This window comes from Patiria miniata, unplaced genomic scaffold (genome assembly GCF_015706575.1).
Source record: "Patiria miniata isolate m_02_andy unplaced genomic scaffold, ASM1570657v1 HiC_scaffold_24, whole genome shotgun sequence".
In the NCBI taxonomy this organism is placed as follows: Eukaryota; Metazoa; Echinodermata; class Asteroidea; order Valvatida; family Asterinidae; genus Patiria; species Patiria miniata.
In genome coordinates this window covers 1,147,754-1,166,068 of record NW_024037063.1, presented here as the reverse complement: position 1 = coordinate 1,166,068, position 18,315 = coordinate 1,147,754, and the positions used below count along the sequence as shown (strand labels likewise).

General features: G+C 42.6%; 1 protein-coding gene across 1 annotated transcript; it reads left to right on the top strand.

Annotated features, from left to right (window-relative positions):
* Positions 1 to 1,007: 1,007 nt before the first annotated feature.
* LOC119732162 (piwi-like protein 1) lies at positions 1,008 to 17,550 on the top strand. Its single transcript, XM_038205574.1, has 19 exons — positions 1,008 to 1,160; positions 2,290 to 2,710; positions 3,403 to 3,721; positions 4,844 to 5,039; positions 5,267 to 5,385; positions 6,133 to 6,213; positions 7,151 to 7,264; positions 7,897 to 8,085; positions 8,677 to 8,761; positions 9,859 to 9,948; positions 10,649 to 10,789; positions 11,100 to 11,213; positions 11,739 to 12,023; positions 12,613 to 12,729; positions 13,671 to 13,759; positions 14,180 to 14,285; positions 14,776 to 14,967; positions 16,508 to 16,683; positions 17,177 to 17,550. The coding sequence occupies exons 2-19, from the start codon at positions 2,353 to 2,355 to the stop codon at positions 17,331 to 17,333; spliced, it is 2,928 nt and encodes a 975-aa protein (XP_038061502.1). The 5' UTR covers positions 1,008 to 1,160; positions 2,290 to 2,352; the 3' UTR covers positions 17,334 to 17,550.
* Positions 17,551 to 18,315: the final 765 nt, after the last annotated feature.

Sequence of the window (18,315 nt, the reverse complement as noted above, 5' to 3'; positions counted from 1 at the left end):
CGGGAAGATTGCTGATTGGTCACAGCGCGCCCCATCGGTGATTAGACTTGCAAATGAGTGGACACATGTCGTGGCGTGCATTCTCGTTCCCTGTATGTGTGTACGTGTGACGTAAACACATGACTCAACGTATACTGAGGACAAGACCGTACATGCTGACGCTCTGAGAAAAAGGTTATTGGTACTGATTAGGTAGCTGACCACTGCTGTATCTTTTGTCCCGGCTGGACCTCCCATAATGACCTTGGAAATAGGGGGATACCGTTAAGTTATAATGGGGCTTCACTGTACACTCCCAATCCCCCTAGGCCCTGGCCCTCTGCGCTATCCGCATCCCCCTCCTGTCCCCCTGCCTTCCGATTGTATCAGGGGCGGATCAAGGGGGGGTCGAACCCCCCCCCCTGCTCTGACACCAAATGTGTTTTTATAACAATTAGTAAATACCATGGAGGAACTGTTAAATCCTCCATGGTAATACCAATTACTTCTGTCCACCTGTCCACAACTATAGGACATACAAAAACAGTATGACGAGCTCGAACCCCCCCCCTCCCCCCTGCAAGAATTCTTCTGTACGCATCCAAATGCAATTCACAGAGCTTAATATACACGAAGTCACGAATTAAGCCACTGGCAAAGTGGGTGGATTTTTGGGGGGACAAACACCATACCCTGTTCTTTGAACAATTTGGAGAAGCAACCGACTTTTTGCGACATTATTTAAGTCAAAATATGGTTGACAGGTGTATGTATTTCAGTTTCAGTTCCGCAGTGTGTTTTGATTTGGGGTATAAAATCCATTTAACATGAAAGTTCCCATCATCGTGGTCTGGCCCTGGCCCATCGATCCCAGGCAGCCACAGGTTCTTGCGTGTGTGTTATGTGAAAAGTCTCGAGAATTAACGACTGAGTGTCCGAGTCTCCGAGAATACGCGAGAACACAATTTCGCTGGTTACCAACCCGTCATCGCAAGACAACAACATAACACTGAATATTTAGACGTGTGCACCAGTGCGCACATTTGATTTCTCACATCACATGCATTGCGCTTACGCTGGGTTCGTATCCGATTATGAGTTGTGTTTGGCGTTCGTGATGGGTACTAAATTCTGATTTATTTGAAATCGAACCCTGCTCAATGCTTCTTATTGACCAGAAAGTAAGTTCAGTATCTGTACAATTCAAAAATGAATTAAATGTGCAATATTTGGGAGTTTTTATAATGTTTCAGCAACTTTTTGGAGTGCACTGTCAGTGTCACTTGCATTGACAGGCTTGCGCGGCGCAGCATACAGGGGTGTCGGACGCTTCGCCCCATTTCCACGTCGCCCCATGTCACTTCGCCCCTAACCACTTCGCCCCATCCCCACTTCGCCCCATCCCCACATCGCCCCATCCCCGCTTCGTCCCATCCCCGCTTCGCCCCATCCCCGCTTCGCCCCATCCCAACCTCGCCACTTCGCCCCATGTAGATTGGTTCCTCCAACTTCCAAGAGTGAAATTAGGATGTCAAAGGTATTGTCGTTCTCAGATAAGTGGGAGACGGGTTGGTGTAGCCGGGTTGGGAACAAAGTTGGATCTTTTACTTCAAGCTTTTTTTCTCGGTAGGGGAGAGTGATAGCTTGAGAGGTTGGTTATGAATTGTTCATTTGGTGGGCTAATTCTTTCCGTTGGTTAGCAATTAGTGAATCTGTTGGAATTGTTTTTAAGCCAATAAAATAGATGAGATTTTTTTTTTTTTAACATGTAACAGCTGGGGCGAAGTGGGGATGGGGCGAAGTGGGGATGGGGCGAAGTGGGGATGGGGCGAAGTGACATGGGGCGACGTGGAAATGGGGCGAAGTGTCCGACATTCGCATACAGTGCATGCTCAGCATACTATTTTTTTAATACTTTTTTATTACTAGCTAGCTCAGTCTTGCACCGGCACCATCATGTCATGAGCATGACGTCTACCATAAATATTACACAAGTTAAAACAACATTGACCACCTGTTGACTAACTCACTCAAACTGTAGCTTCACTACTAAAAAGTACTAACTACATTGCGTAATAATTTGTATCATTTTAATTTGTAGCCTACTTACAAAACTGTCACGACTGTCTACATGTGGTCAATTCTACCTCCATGGTTTTACACAGTCACTAGTAAAAGACACTAGGGAGTTAGGGTTAATGCATATCAAGCAGATAACTTGATTTTGTGGTTCTCATGTTTAGGGATATTATGTGTGTTCTCTAGAGCAGAGGCTGAATTTGTTTATTTTTTCCCATGTTTCTTCGACAGCTTCATTTTCACATGTAAACCTGCGAGTCTGGAATTATTCCTACTTGAGACAAGCCCTTGAAGATGTCAGCCTCTCCGGGCTTTGGCCGTGGGGGGCGTGGTGCTGCCCTCAAGGCTCTGTTGGAGAATCCCGTTAGGCGCCCAGGACAGGTCCCTGCAACACAGAGCACAAACGGCCACGGCCCTCCCGAGAGATCCTCACCTTCACCCCCGGCTGCACAGTCGGCTGTCCCGGGTGCCACCACCCACCCATCGCAGAACGGACACAATGGGACTCTCCCATTAAAGAATGGGGAGGCAGCTGCGGCCAAGCCACAGCCATCCGTTGGGAGGGGCCTGGCTGGTTTGTACCAGCAAATGCAGATAAGCAGGGGCAACTCACCAATAGGGTCAGGATCATCCTCACCCAAATCAGGCACTGGTGAGTCTGGTGTGGTTGGCAATTACTTGTCCTAGTTTCTTCCATTTTGACTGAATCTAAGAGGGTCTTCTAAACCTCCTTTTTACCTGTAGCTTTAGCCTCAGTCCATTTCCGAATCAATACTACAGGTGGAAATATCACACATGGAAGGTGGCTGCAGCCGCTAGCCAGCAGTGGCCACCATAGGTGAACATGCTATTCTCGGCCGTAGCCAAGTGATTCGCCCTTGGTCTCCATTTGTATGATTTTGGGTCCCTGATGTGGAAAACGGAGGCTCAGGCTCAGGTACTATTTCCTGTGACTGAAAATCAAATCAAGATTAAATGATGGGAAACGTGTTTTTGGTTTGGTTATTGAAAACTCTGAAAACGTTCTGGAGTTTAAGGTGAATCAAAAGCCGAAGCTGATGTTTCGAACACCCCCCACAAACCACTGGCTCTATGGGTGACTTTAAGTTCATTGTGCTGCTGAGCATTCAAATGTATGTCTGCGTATATCTTGACATAAGACATATCTTGTGCAAGCATAGTGTACATGTATGAGCAGTAGTTGTAAGGGTGATGTCTTTGTTTAGTTCTCATGAGCATGCCACAAAATGTCATCAACGGTAACAGCTCAGAGCCCTACATGTAGTTAACGTGACGAACCTGTTCAAACAAAATTTGTTTCGTTTGTCTTCTCATGTTATCCAGGCACCCCAGCAGGCACACCCACACCCCCATCCTCGGGCACCGGTACGCCACTGGGTCGGGGTATTGCCGGTCTGGCCTCCCGTAGCAGCCCATCCGCTTTAGGCAGAGGGATTGCAGGCCTGAAGCAGAAGACTTTCCCCCTAACCCAGAGCCCAGCACACCAAAGCCCGCACACGGCCCAGTCGCCCATGTCCCCAGCGGATACGGGTACCGCCACGCCTCAGACGCCGCCTGAGCAACCTGCCGCGGCAAGAGCAGCCAGGGATGATAAGCCAGAAGTACAAGTGACTATACCTGAACCAGGAACAGCAGGCAATGTGTAAGATACTCTTTCATCTTTTGTTTTACATGTATTAACCCATTTAGCACCTGTAGTGGTCAAGTTGTTGTGGTCAAGTTGTTGTGGTCAAGTTGTTGTGGTCAAGTTGTTGTGGTCAAGTTGTTGTGGTCAAGTTGTTGTGGTCAAGCTGTTGTGTAGCATTATAAGTGGAAGGGCGAAATGGCAGTTGTAGTTACGGTGACAGGGACAGTTGCGGCAGAATTGCAGCTCGTGTTCTTATTTGGATTTGCATGGGATTTCCTAAAGTTTTATGCAAATAATCCCAATTTCTCTGGATATGTGGTAGGGGTATATGCATTTACGGGTAGTATAGAAACCGGGTACCCGATTGAAAAGACACAGGTACCCGGCTACCTGTTAAAGAAAGCCAACGCCAAACATGCCAAAATTCAAATCTCGAAACTTGCCGTAGTCGTAGAGATTGTTTACAAAGGTCTGCACGATGATGCTACGGCATCGGCGCATCAATACAGCAAGATACAAGTGTGTTCAGTGAGCTTGATGGGTTTACGGTGTAAACTGCAGCTTTCGCAAGCGTCATAAACTTGAAATATGTTTTGTTTTCCCATGTGGCCTGGTTTTCATTTTGAAAATTCCCCCACAAATGACTTCAAAACCTTGCTTTTTCATTGTCTGAGAAGTAACTCAGCAATTTGTAAAGTTGGTTACGGTTACCTGATCCCATGTGGCCTGGTTTTCATTTTGAAAATTCCCTACAAATGACTTCAAAACCTTGCTTTTTCATTGTCTGAGAAGTAACTCAGCAATTTGTAAAGTTGGTTACGGGTACCCGATCCCATAATCTAGAACCAGTTCCTGACATTAACAGTTGGGTACTCGGGATCCTCGACACTGATGCACAGCAGTAATATATGGCTACATCCGAGTTAACTGGCTATGGTGGAAATATACACATTAGCCTTTGGAAGCGGCTGAGTTTTCTCCCCATAGATGCATGAGTTACTGCTAGCCCTTGTCAAGTAATTGGGGTACATCCTATCATGCTTGCTTTCAGTCGTGCCTAAATAATCTACGCAGCCTCTTTCAGTTGTGCATAAACAAACTTGTTTTCACATCTCTCGTTTTTGTTTTTCCTTGCAGTATAAAGGTGGCCAGCAACTACCTCCCGATCCGGTTTAAGACGGAATCCATCTGGCAGTATGCTGTCTCCTTCACTCCACACATTGAGAGCAAGAAGATGAAAATGAAGCTGCTCTATACATACCTAGATGATATCTGCAAGGTCCGAGCGTTCGACGGCATGATCCTGTTTCTGCCTATCCAACTCAGGGAGAAGGTAAGATCGGAATGATTTCACACGGTACTAGAGACCATCCCTATGTTCAGTTTGAACTAGGTTTTTCCCTCCATAAATGGGCATAGGCGTTTCCTGATAATTACCACTGTTTCTTCCTGCCTTTAAAAACCTACACAAAATCCATCAGGTTGGGTAAAACAAAAGTCAAAACTTAATTAAGTTGTATTTTTCTGTCTACCCTCAATTCACCTGTCTTTGCCTTTCAGGTCACTATATTCAAGAACAGAGGGCTACGAGATGACACTGAGTATGAGGGGAAGATTCAGCTAGCGAAAGCACTCCAGCCCAAGGACTGCATCCAGCTCTATAATGTCATCTTCAGAAAGTAATTATCCGGACTTGATTTTATGCATTCACGATTGTTTAATTAATTAACCCTATTTCCCTAGGCCTTTTTGCTAGGATGTAGCCTCAATCCTGCAAAATCCTCCAATTGGCCTCATGGAAAAATAGCATATAGCCTCAATCCTGCAAATTCCTCCATTATTTCTTGAATATGGTCCGTGGAAGGGTGACCACTGCCTGAATCCTGCAAAATCCTGCAAAATGACTGTCAATTTGTTGAGGCTTGGCCAGTGACGTCCTGGAGCAGTACAGAGGATTTCAAGCATAATCCAGGCCTATATTTATGCTTGGCTAAGCAAAAACAACATACGATCCGGCCCAAGACCTTGACAAAGTGCATCTTACGAAATCAGTAACACACTTTTGCCATGTGACCTCAATCCTCCAGATTTCTCCAATTTGGCAAAGAGGATTTTGAAGGCTTCAGGGCTGTTAAGGTTAAGGCCATGTAGAAAATTACACCAATTTCTTATCCCCACTTACCTCCTTTTTTTCCCGACTGCCTCTTTTAAAAAAAATTTCTTCTTACTTTCATACGTTTGCAATATATTGTGCACATATATTGTCAATAAATATTGTCTTATTATTTGTTCTCAACAAAATTGTAGCTACTTGTATGTAAAAAGGATTATGGCTCCAATGGACACAATTTTGCATCAGCAAAATAGTCGAGAAATTAAAGAAGCACGATACTTGTTCTAATGTTTTTGTTTGTCTTGTTTTGCAGGATCATGAGAATTCTGTCCATGAGTCAGGTGGGCCGCCACTACTACAGTCCAGACCTTGCCACTATGATACCACAACACAAGTAAGACAACACATAGTCTATTTGAACCAAATAACCATCGAGAGAATCTCAAAGTCATCGCAATCAAAACTGTGTTTAGTAATTTGAAACTGTTGTGAAATAGGTTGTAGTTTTTTTTGTTAGCTAAATTTTATGGTATCATGCATTCCCGAGGGGAGAAAAATGGGCAAAGTTGCTTTTATAAATATGCAAGAGCATCTCTACCCAACAGCAGAGCACAAAAATTGGTTATAAAAAAGGAGAAAAGAAAAATCAAACGTTACAAGCAAAATGAACAAACAAATAGGAAAATCAAATGGGACAAATATAAGTTGGCAAGTTATTGATATCTAAAGAATAGATTGACTTCCCTGAAGAAAGTCCTTCACAAACTGAGTGAATTCAGTTTTGTATGATGATAATGGAAATGGAAACTCAACCATAAGAATAATTCCATGTTTACTCCTTGCGTATTAACAAAAGAGTACACTGAGTAAAGGACACTTCACTGGTTCACAAGCACTGTTCACTGTTGATATAATCTATGCATACCAGTGAACACAAGACAAGATGGTGTCCAGTGGTCCTTCAATATTCCGTAGAGGGATAACCTGTGCATAGAGTCCATAGTAAAGTCTGCCACGAGTGAATGTGGCCCATCAGGCTGGCGTTTAACTCCGGTTTCAGCATGATATAACTGAGAATATTCCCCTGGATGGGATGCTAGTCCATCGCAGGTTACTCCCCAGCTAATGCCAATACCCATTTAAACTCCTGAGTGGAGAGAGGCAAGTGGGGTGAAGTGGCTTGCCCAAGGACACAACATATGACCAGCAGCTGGATTCGAACCCCTGACCCTCTGATCATAAGTGACAAACCTGAACCAATAGGCCACACTCCCCGTAGAGTCCATAACTAGAAATATAAAACCGGACATTCTGGTGGTTTTTTTCTTCAGGCTGGAGATTTGGCCCGGCTATGTCACGGCCATCCACGAGTACAGCTCTGGACTAATGCTGCAGCTGGATGTATCCCACAAGGTTCTATGCTACGAAACCATCCTTGATACCATGTAAGTGTTGTTGTACCATCACAAGCCCACCATGTGTATACTTTTCCCCCATGTTTCCCCGGAATGGCTCATGCTGTAGTATTGAAACATGTAGTCCGGAATTCTTGTACTTTCTATACTTATGAACACAAGTATAGCTTATACTTGTACTCATAGTGCAAGTTGGATCAAAATTGGTATTGTAGGCCCATAAATCATAGTATATACTTGGGCAGATAAGGGAAATATTTGGGGGAATTGTGCCTCTGATGATACAAACATGGCATGTGGCACACAGTCAGGGTACGGCTATAGGGCCATCGCAGATTTCTGCTTTGAAAAAATATAGGTAGATTAAACAAACAATTTTGGAAATGTTCAAAGTAGCTGCCATTGCTTGTTATTCTACCTGTATTTGTTCAAAGGACAAATCTGCGATGGCCCTATAGCCAGATATATATTTCTCATGACATACTCTGACTGTGTGCCAAATGCCATGCTTGAATCATCAAAGGCACAATCCCATCACCTTTCTGCCGTACTAATAGTGTTTTAATTATCTTTCCAAAATTAGTGGCTTTGCTGCAAAAAAGAAAGAAATAGAGCTATGTGGTTTTTGTTTTGGAAACCAATACATTGTTTTCCTTTTCCAGGACTGAAATATACCGAAGAAATCCAAACAATTTCCAAGACGAGTGCGTACGTCACATAGTCGGCACCATAGTACTGACACGCTACAATAATCAGACCTACCGTGTGGACGACATCGCCTGGGACAAGAACCCCCTCAGCAAGTTCTTGTACCACAACAAGGAAGAGATGACGTTTGTGGACTACTACAAGTAAGCTTTTTTTTAAAATCAAATCCCTATCATATTACCATTAGTTATCCGAAAATTCTACAAATCGCCATCAAACCAGACAAACAGGCGCTTTCATGTATAAAATGTCATCACTTCAAAAAAGCACTTCTACCATCGCTCTCTTCACCCAAAGACAATCCCAGAATGGAACCTCCTTGATCTTGACACAAGAAGTGCACCGGATGTCAATACATTCAAAACTAGGGTGGATGCCATCAACATAAGAAACCTCACCGCAAGGTTCATCCCACACGACCCGAGCAACGTTTGCAACAACCAGAAGATGGTGTTTGTATGTGGCTGAACAGATACAGATACAGTATCATTGTCCTCCCCCCTGTGTTCTGAAAGCGACAGGTTCTGGGTGGAGAGAGGCAAGTGGGGTGAAGTGGCTTGCCCAAGGACACAACATATGACCAGCAGCTGGAATCGAACCCCTGACCCTCTGATCATGAGTCACCAACCCTAACCACCAGGCTACACTCCCCACTTTCGTCAGGGTTAAGGTTAATTTGTGCAATTTGAGCACTGCTTCCCAGTTTTGGTAACCCGAAATCCTTCTCCACACAGGAAACATTACGACAAGGACATTACTGACACTGGACAGCCTCTCCTGATCAGCAAGCCGAAGAAGAAGGAACAGCAACGGAGTGAGGTAGGTATCATAAATCCTCCTCTTAGCTGGTCCGAATGCTGCCTCTATCTCTGAGATACAGATTCAGAGACCGGAGGCCTATTCCATGGAGGTGCCAGTCACAGATATGCATAGCTGCCAACTAGTACGATTTTTTCGTAATTATTACGAATTGTTTGTTAAATTACGAAAATACGATTTGCCACTAAAACATTACGAATTTCCCATTTTCTACCTAACGAAAAAAAAAAAATGTAAAGTATCGTTTTTGACCGAAAACTTCTGGCGAAATGTCGCGATAATGGATGGACTGGTGACAAGTCTAATAAGAATGCAGTCAAGCACCTGATAGACATCAATGCAGTGTGCGCAGTGGAGTACTTGAGGACCAGACTAAAACTATTTTTCAATGGTGTGTCATTTGTGTGCATCTCGTGGATGTGTGGTTGTGTGTACTGTATGTGAGTACTTTTCAGTGACGATCGTGAGCACATTTAGTCGCTTATTGCCGGGATGAGACCCATCAGTGCGAGATTTAAATCATGGAATTTAATAAGAGTATGGTTGGAATAATTGGTAATAGAGTTTGAGTTTGTCACAACGGACAGAAAAGATAAATCAGCATGCGTTTGCAAGGTATGTTGGCGGGATATTTCTATTGCATACGGTGGCCATACTCATTGTGTATAAAAACATGATACGAACTCGAAACTCAACATCGATAGCATGCATCTCCAAAAAAATATGCGCACATGTTATTGATGTTATTATTTATTTGACTTCAACAAACAAATACAGACGTTTTTTTTTTTTAAATTATCTTTTGGCCTACAGTACATTATTATTCACAACAAGAAGGGTATGCACATGTATGTGTACATGTAAACCATGTACCTGCACTCGATGTTGGTAAAGCTTTTGATAAAACGAGAAGTTGAAAATGACCGCGCGGGTTGATTACTAATTGGGATTTTGAAATGTTGGCAGCTATGGATATGCTGAGCGCATAAATCGTTGGCATAGCAAAAATGGGTTACAGCCAAACTGTCATGTATTGCCTGTTTTCAATGGTGATCATAAAGCATTAATGTAATTTATTTGTATCATCTCATTTTAAGGGCAAGCCGTCAGTGATTTGCTTGGTGCCGGAGCTAGCCTGTCGCACAGGACTGACAGACGAGATGCGCAGTGATTTCAGGGTCATGAAGGTGTGTGGATTGTTTCCAGTTTGCTTACTCCTGCTTCAAATAAGCCCAAGAACCATACACTCTGTCATGCAAAAATAGAGTATGTAGGTGCAGTGCACCATGTTTTTTAATCCATTCCTGGGTTCCCAAGAAGCCCATTTTCATGAACTTTTTGGGGAGATTGTGGCTAGCTAACTGAGATATAGAACAAGTTCTTTAGATGTATGTAAGATTTGTCCAGGTTGCAAAATGGAAATGATTTTTGCCCCTGAGTGCCTTAAGTCAAGTTTTGGTTGTCCTAATTGATAAGCTCTGAAGAATAGACCAATCATTAACCCTAACCTTCCCAACTCAATCAAAATCCCCCCCATTTGGTGGATTTTGGGGACTTGGTCCTGTAGGCCTGGTGTGACTAAATATTGATGGAGTATGATGGACTTGGGCCTGGAGGCCTAAAGCAAAGCATGCATCAGAAGCAGTGTGATTGATGGATTTTGGCGGACTTGGTCCAGAACTTCGTAAAAAGACAGTAGTAGGGAGCCAAAGAGCATGCTCCAGCAACATGCGTCAAGCGTGTTTTTTACGCATGTCGGACTTTTGTCGAACATTTGGTTGCACAGTTACAGTTGTGAATGGTCGAAAGAAATTGCATTCCCAACAATCCTATCAGCTTATTATTTTCATTATTTTCATTTTAGTTATTTTCATCATTGTTTTCCAGGATCTTGCATCCCATACCCGCATCACGCCCGCCCAACGTCACCTCTCGCTGCGAAAGTTCATCGACAACATCTACAAGAACCCCGACGCCCTGAGAGAGCTGACCAACTGGGGCATGAATGTGGACAGAGACATCCTGGAGGTAGGTTTTGGGGAGGAAGGGACCAATCACATGCCTCATCTGGTTGTCACATGATAGCTCTCGGCCAATCAGGTTTTAAATGTTGCTCTTGGGTCCTCGGTGACCTGTCACACCCTCTACCCATTATTTCATGTATTTTTCATTTTCTTCCCATCTCACCCATGCTATGAGTTTCTGTGAGGATTTTGTTTGTCTAAGCAAGTTAATATTCAAACCAATCTGTAGACTTGTAAATGTTTTTCCCGTATGTGTTTCTTTACATTGTTTGCCATGATTTAAAGATAATCTTGTTCTCTTTATGTGTGTGTAGTTGGATGGCAGACAGCTGCCTCGTGAAAGGATCAAGATGCGACATAACACCTACCAGGCCAACCCTGAGGCCGACTGGGGCAGAGACATGACCAAAGACAAAGTCATTGTGCCGGTAAGACTTCAGCAAAGATTTACGGTTATCGTATTCAGAGTAGACTTTTGGCCCACACAGAAGCAGGATAAAGGAAAGTGGAAACGAAAAGCGGCCATGCATAAATTTAGGCCTGGATTATAGTTCAAATCCTCCGCACTGCTCCAGTATGTCACTGGCTCTGGTCACTGGCTCTGGTTTTTTGAGGATTGAGGCAATATGCAAGTTTTTACACAGAGTCAGTTGGAGGATTTTGCAGGATTGAGGTTACATCCTAGCAAAAAATGCCTAGGGAGTTATGGTTAATTAACGTTTCAATAGGTGAAGTCATGGCCAGCTCTGTAATGTCATAACCATCAGTACACTACAGTGATTGGTCAGAATGCAGATTCATCAGGTGTTAGTTTGGAAATTTTGTTCACGTTTCTAAGCTCGGCAGTTTATCGCTCTATATCATGCAGACTGTATGAGTTCAGTGTAAACTGGCTATTGAAACCAGTACACTCTCCAAAAAAAATTTGCCATCGCCACTTTTCATTTGCTCAGGTTGACTTGAACCACTGGCTGTTGGTGTTCTGCAAGCGGGACGCCATCCGCGCCGGCGACTTCCTGCAGATGATGGAGCGATGCTGTCCTCAGTTGGGCATCCGCTACCAGCCGCCCATGCGCTTTCAGCTGCAGGACGACAAGACCCAGACCTATCTCAGCACCATCCGCGACGCCATTAACCCGCAGCTGCAACTGGTAGTCATCATTTTCCCAACGTCCCGAGATGACCGCTACAGCGCCGTCAAGAAGCTCTGCTGCATTGAGAAAGCTATCCCATCACAGGTGCCTATCAGTTTTTCCTATTTGTTGTGTCAAATTCTGTGTAATTAGGTTGCTTTTTCAAAAATAAAACAAAGGAATCAAGTTCATGTCGGGCTAACCTTCATTTTCTTTTGCCTGGTTTGAATGTTATTTCATTCTGATAATGACACCAAATATTCTTCAATAGCATGTGTGACCCTATAGCTCAGAAGACTGGGCAAAAAAAAGTGGAAAAACAAGATTATTAAGAAATAGTATTAACTTTTATTGGAGGCATGAAATGTCAAAGTCAAATTTTTTTAAACCTTAAATCAGGTTGTTATTGCGAAAAAAAAACCTACATGCTAGCCTAGGCCCAATTTAATACAGCTTTTAAGCATGACTTCTTGCTTAGCCAATGTAAGTGTCAAGTAAAAATTAGCTGGTAACCAGTTGGTTTCAGTAAATATTATCCAACATTTTGGCTGGTGACCTGTAATTGCCGAACAAAGTAAGCAAAAACTTAGCCTCAGGTAATGAAAGTACATCCGCAGCAGCCTTGCTGTCATTGCATCAATCTGCGTTTTGCTGGGGTTTTTCCACATGTTGATTTGACTGTTTATTATACCAGGTCATCATCTCGAGGACCATCAGCCAGCAGCAGAAACTGCGTAGCGTGACCCAGAAGATTGCCCTACAGATCAACTGTAAGCTGGGCGGTGAGCTCTGGGCTGTCGAAATCCCTGTGGTACGTTGATCGTAATCACACTTGTGTGTACTCACTGCTAAGTGCTTAAAATGGTACTCATGTCTTAGTACTTAAAACTCTTATTTATGCAGTATTCCCGACCTTTCTTAACAATGATTGTATCAACCTGATATCATACTTGTAGTTAATCAAACTTACCTCACAGTGCTTGTACTAGAACTTTTGTCTTCAGGGGACGAAACTGTGATAAGAAATCAGACATTTTCACCATTAACCATATTTGTCTTTAACAAAAATGACTACGCTCAGTCAAATGTTGTACTGTGAGTGCATCCCATAGAAGTATATTAAATTACTAGAGCGCTAACTCCATGTACAAAGTGATGCCTGATGGGCGCATCCATGTTTGTACTTAAACCTATTGAGAACTAGAAATTGTGTACGTATTTTGTACGTCTATTTGCATATCTGCATTTGTATTCCATACCGGTGCATTATCGAAGCCGATACGCCCAAAACCGAAACGCACGATCAGCAAATGAGCGTGTCATTTTGCTCTACTCAAACAGCGCAACGCGTGCGCGTATTGGCTGCAGATGCTTTCTGCCGTGACGTTTTTTAAACTGTCATGACGCGCTTAAAGTTGTTTGCGTATGTTCTACTTGCGCGTTGCATGTAGAGTACACTTTCAAAACTCAATCCATCCAATTTCATTATGTTTTACAAACACGCACATGAATTCCAAATGTCTGCGCCCAAGACGGCTTCAAAGCGTCTCCGCGCGCAAGAATAAGGAGTTAGCGCTCTAGTAATTTAATATAGCTCTATGGTGCATCCTGAGTTCGTGAAATTTAAAGTTTACGAATCTGGAGTTTCGTCCCTGCTACGAATGCAAGGGTTGAAAGGCAATACAGATTTCACAGATTGTTTAGTGAGAGCAATACTGAATGACTTTGTATTATCTGTGGTTCTTCCTTCAGTCCGACATGATGGTCGTTGGCATAGACGTCTACCACGATCCTGCCAAGGGAGGTAGATCCATCGGTGCCTTCGTGGCAAGCACCAACAAGTGAGCGGTCTTTGTACATTTTGTTGTACCGTAACATTTAATGCAAATTGTCATATTTTTGTTGCACTCTAATTTGTATCTTATACAAAATTTTAGAAACGTTTTCCTGTTTGTATACAAATGAGAATGTTATATATTGTCTCCTTATACATTTTTTAAGGACCATCATTGAATTTAAAAACGCAAAAATAAACGCACAAAGTATTCCTACTACAAGCCCCATGTAAATGAATACTCTGCGATACATGTACTGAATTTATTAAGTTATGCAAAACTTGGCTGTGTGGACTTTTATGAATTCTGGGTAGGTAAATGATTAACAATCAAAAAAGCTACAGTATAAAACCATGGTTTAATCGGGACTAGAATCGCCTTGTAAGCTATAACAATACCCTGTTTTCCCCGTTCCTATGATTTCAGGTTGTTCACTCGCTGGTACTCCCGAGTCTGTTTCCAGACTCCCCAGCAGGAACTGATCGACGGACTGAAACTCTGCCTTGTCGCTTCCATCAAGAAATACCACGAGGTAAACCTTACTTGTGTACCTAATCGGCCTCTATAAACTGAAAGTTAATCACCAAAAACTAAATGTCATCTCTAATAACTTCATTCTTGAATCATCGGGAACCTTAAACATAGACCCCTTAATTTATTTTGTTGAAAGGGAATTGTACCGACTTAAACGCAAAGTGTTTTGTCTAAATGACACCATGTTTGGCATTATGACTTAACACTTACTGTAGTCATACTATTACCTTAAACCTTAGTATACTTTGATGATAACGGGCACTAAATCCTCAGATAATGACTAAAAATGTTTAGTCCGTTTATAAAATTTTGTGAATTTGTAATTGTAAACATTTCTTAGTCTCAAAAGTCTCAGCTTTAGTATCCCAAAATTTCAAAGTTGTACCCAAACCAGCCATGTGACGAGCTTGCAAAAGGATGTTGAATCGTCTTGCCAACCATTGTCATTACTTTGTCACATTTTTCACAACTTTGTCACGTTTACACAGGTCAACCACAAGATGCCGCAGAAGATCGTCATCTTCCGTGACGGCGTCGGCGACGGTCAACTGAACATCGTTGCCACCTACGAGCAGGAGCAGCTGACCTCTTGCTTTGAGATGTTCGGCGAGACCTACAAGCCGTCCCTCACCATCGTCATCGTTCAGAAGCGCATCAACACCAGAATATTCAGTGTCTTGGTAAGCAAGACACTGACCAAAATTGTTGGAATGCCTTAACCCTTCGAGCAGGGGCGCCGTGAAAAAAAAAATCTCATTGTTTTCCAAATATGGTCATATTTTTTTTTTTTCAATGGGCCAATAAGGCCAAGCTTCCATGTAATCCTCACCCCTACTATACACCACAAGCCCGTAGACTCCCATTGGCCAGACCCTACCCACTGCAGAGTAAGGAGTGTTGAAAGATAGTAGCCAAGATGGCGGCTAATGCCTCTGTGCAGTAATTGGAGATCTTAGTGGCCAACCCCTAAGTGCCGCCGATCCCTTTGTGTCAACCCCTCGTGCCGCCCAGAGCCCAGACAGGTTGTAAACAATCCCTGGCCATGTGAATGACCTATATCTTGTGCATGTACAGGCATGCCAGGGTTATCGACCTAAAAACAGGTAATGTGATAAAATTCTCATGGTGGTTCCACCGCGTCAATTTTTGGGGGCTTGAAGCTCGAAGGGTTAACCATAACTCCCCGGCATAATATACTAGGAACCATACCCATTCAGGCAAATTCCAAGACCCACAAGGAAAATTGTACACCCACACTGTTGGACTTAGTTTCTGGAGGTATGCCAAACCCAATCAGTTTAGGGGTACTGTACCTATCCCAACAGATTTTAACAAAACCTGCTGTTGAACTTTGATGGGTTGAGTTCGGTTAGGGTTAATGTAAAATGCACCTCCTGTCAACCATTATGACTTGCACTGTTAGTTCTTGGGCTGTTTCCGAATTATATGGCTACGGCTAGAAATTGCACACGTGCCTATGGAAGCGGCTGCAGCCACTTACCATAGACCTGTGTGTTATTTCTAGCCGTAGCCATATAATTCAGACGCGACCTTACTCAGTGCGCTGTCAGTGGTAAAAAAAATGTGGAACATTTGTAATGCACAAATGCCCACGTGCATACGTGCATATCCTTCATCAGCTCTTGTGAGTAGCCCACATTGGGCCATCTACAGTCTTTGTATTTAAACTCCATGAACTGGACCATCATTTACAATATGAACTTTGCCAAACCTGACACAAGTGTTAATCCTAGCAGTGAAACAATACAAATTTTTGCAATACCATACATATGACGATACTGAGGTCACAATGGAACAAAATATAACCACACGTATCATGTTATTTCAGCTATTCCAATCCTCTTGTTCATTTATAAATCTCCACATGATGTGTATTATGGTGTATCTTTCTGAAGTTTTGCAACACTGCGTCACTGCTACAGCTGCCTTTTTGTTTTCAACTTTCAATTTTGGAAGCATAGTTTTAAATCATTAAAGATTTGTTCACAGTTACAAGATGTGTTTGAACAGAGTATACCTGAATAATCTGTCTTTTGTCTCTTAAGTTAACTTACAGCCAAGTACTGCAATACATGTGCAGATTTTCGTATCACGATTCCAAATCTTGGCAGTTTTGTAACGCAATAATCATTGACGTATCTTGATTATTCACAAATTGCAGTGTATCGTTACTCCCCTACTTTCTCTGTCCCTTTGCAGAATGGCAACCAGCTTCAGAACCCTGCCCCAGGATGCGTGGTGGACCACACCATCACCAGACCCAACTGGTACGACTTCTTCCTAGTCAGCCAGCATGTCAGACAAGGCACCGTCACGCCAACGCACTACGTCGTCGTGTACGACACCAGCAAGTTGAACGCCGACAAAATGCAGAGGTACGATATGGATGTCGGCCCATCCTGTCCGCACACTCTATTTTTTGCTTGAAATTTTTAAATGTAGCTTTTTGTATCCAAAGTAGATTATTTTTCATGGCCAGTGCTTTCATCCCGATGAGTATCATCTTCAACATTCTTAACCAGCAGTTCAGACGTCCACAATTTCTAGCAAAAATACCCAAGGTCAAAAACTTGAACCACCTAAAAAACAAATCCATATGATCCAAAATAAATTTGTGTTTTGGAACGTTGCTTTATAAGCGAACAATTTGGGTAAATTGTTCAAGAAACCTGTGAGATGGTGATAATAATAATAATAATAATAATAATAATTCTTAATATAGCGCTTTACTTCAAAATCTCAACGCTTTACAAAATATCGAAACCACATGATGTTTTGACACGGATTGACCATCAGAAGCCTTTGAGGGGTTTGATTTCCTAATCCCAACTTGCAACTTTAACTTTGTACTTTTTGGTTTGTCCCCAGACTGGCCTACAAACTGACCCACCTGTACTACAACTGGCCAGGGACGGTGCGGGTGCCGGCCCCCTGCCAATACGCCCACAAGCTGGCCTACCAGGTGGGAGAAAACCTCAAGAAGGAACCCTCCCTGGAGCTATCGGACAGACTCTTCTTCCTGTAAAAACCTACCACCCAGTCAGGTCAAAAGCTCGCAGGTCAAGAGGTCGAGGTTAAAAGTCCACCGTGCCAAGCGTATCATTCCCAAAAACTTTCCAGCTTTGTTTCTCTTGTTGAGTAGTTTTTAGATGTGTTAATATGTGTATTAACTTTATCTTTATCCGTTTGTGCCTTTTTTTAACTCGGGGAAAATCGACCCTTTTTTAAAAGCTTTCATTTGATTAGTTCCAAGTCAGAAAGAAGCTGTGTACAAATCAGACGTGATCAGCTATTTATTTTATTAAGTTTGAATTTTTAAAACAGTTTGCCAAAACAGAAATATTTTTTTCTCGAACGACAAGTAGACCAATTGATTAAGGTCAAAATCTAAATTTTGGGGGCAAATACCCATTTGACTGCCTTCCCCTTGTATGATTCATATTATGAGAATTGTGGTGCGCATTGCAAAATGGTTGGTGGTTCTTTTTTTTTTTTTTTTTTAAATTTAATTTATGGATTCAGGATGAAATTATGGTCCGACATTTCGACATTTACCAACCACTTTTGTACCGCCTAAATAAAAATTTTGGGGACACTTACCGGTCTTAAATTGTGTATCATGACCGTATCCCCGAATAACCGTACACATAAGGGGTACTTGTGGGGTACTCGAACAAAGAGAATGGTACCCACAAGTGAAATCTTTAGAAAAAGGGATAAAAGGACAACAATGCTCCCACCCAAAACTCCCATCTGCTGGAACATCCCTATTCCCGTATGTATGTGCGTTCTTTCAGCAAAACGAGAACAATTTACACACATCCCTATGTGATTTTGCTGAAAGAACACTCCCCTTTTAGTGATCCGTGGACAGAACTCAGAGATGAAACTTTTCCCATTTTAATCAGAAATCCGATTTTTTACATTTTCCAATGAAGTTTCCGATTTTTTCACAGTGTGTCCCACAAAATTTGATTTTCTAACGATTTTTTTCACAAAATGTCATT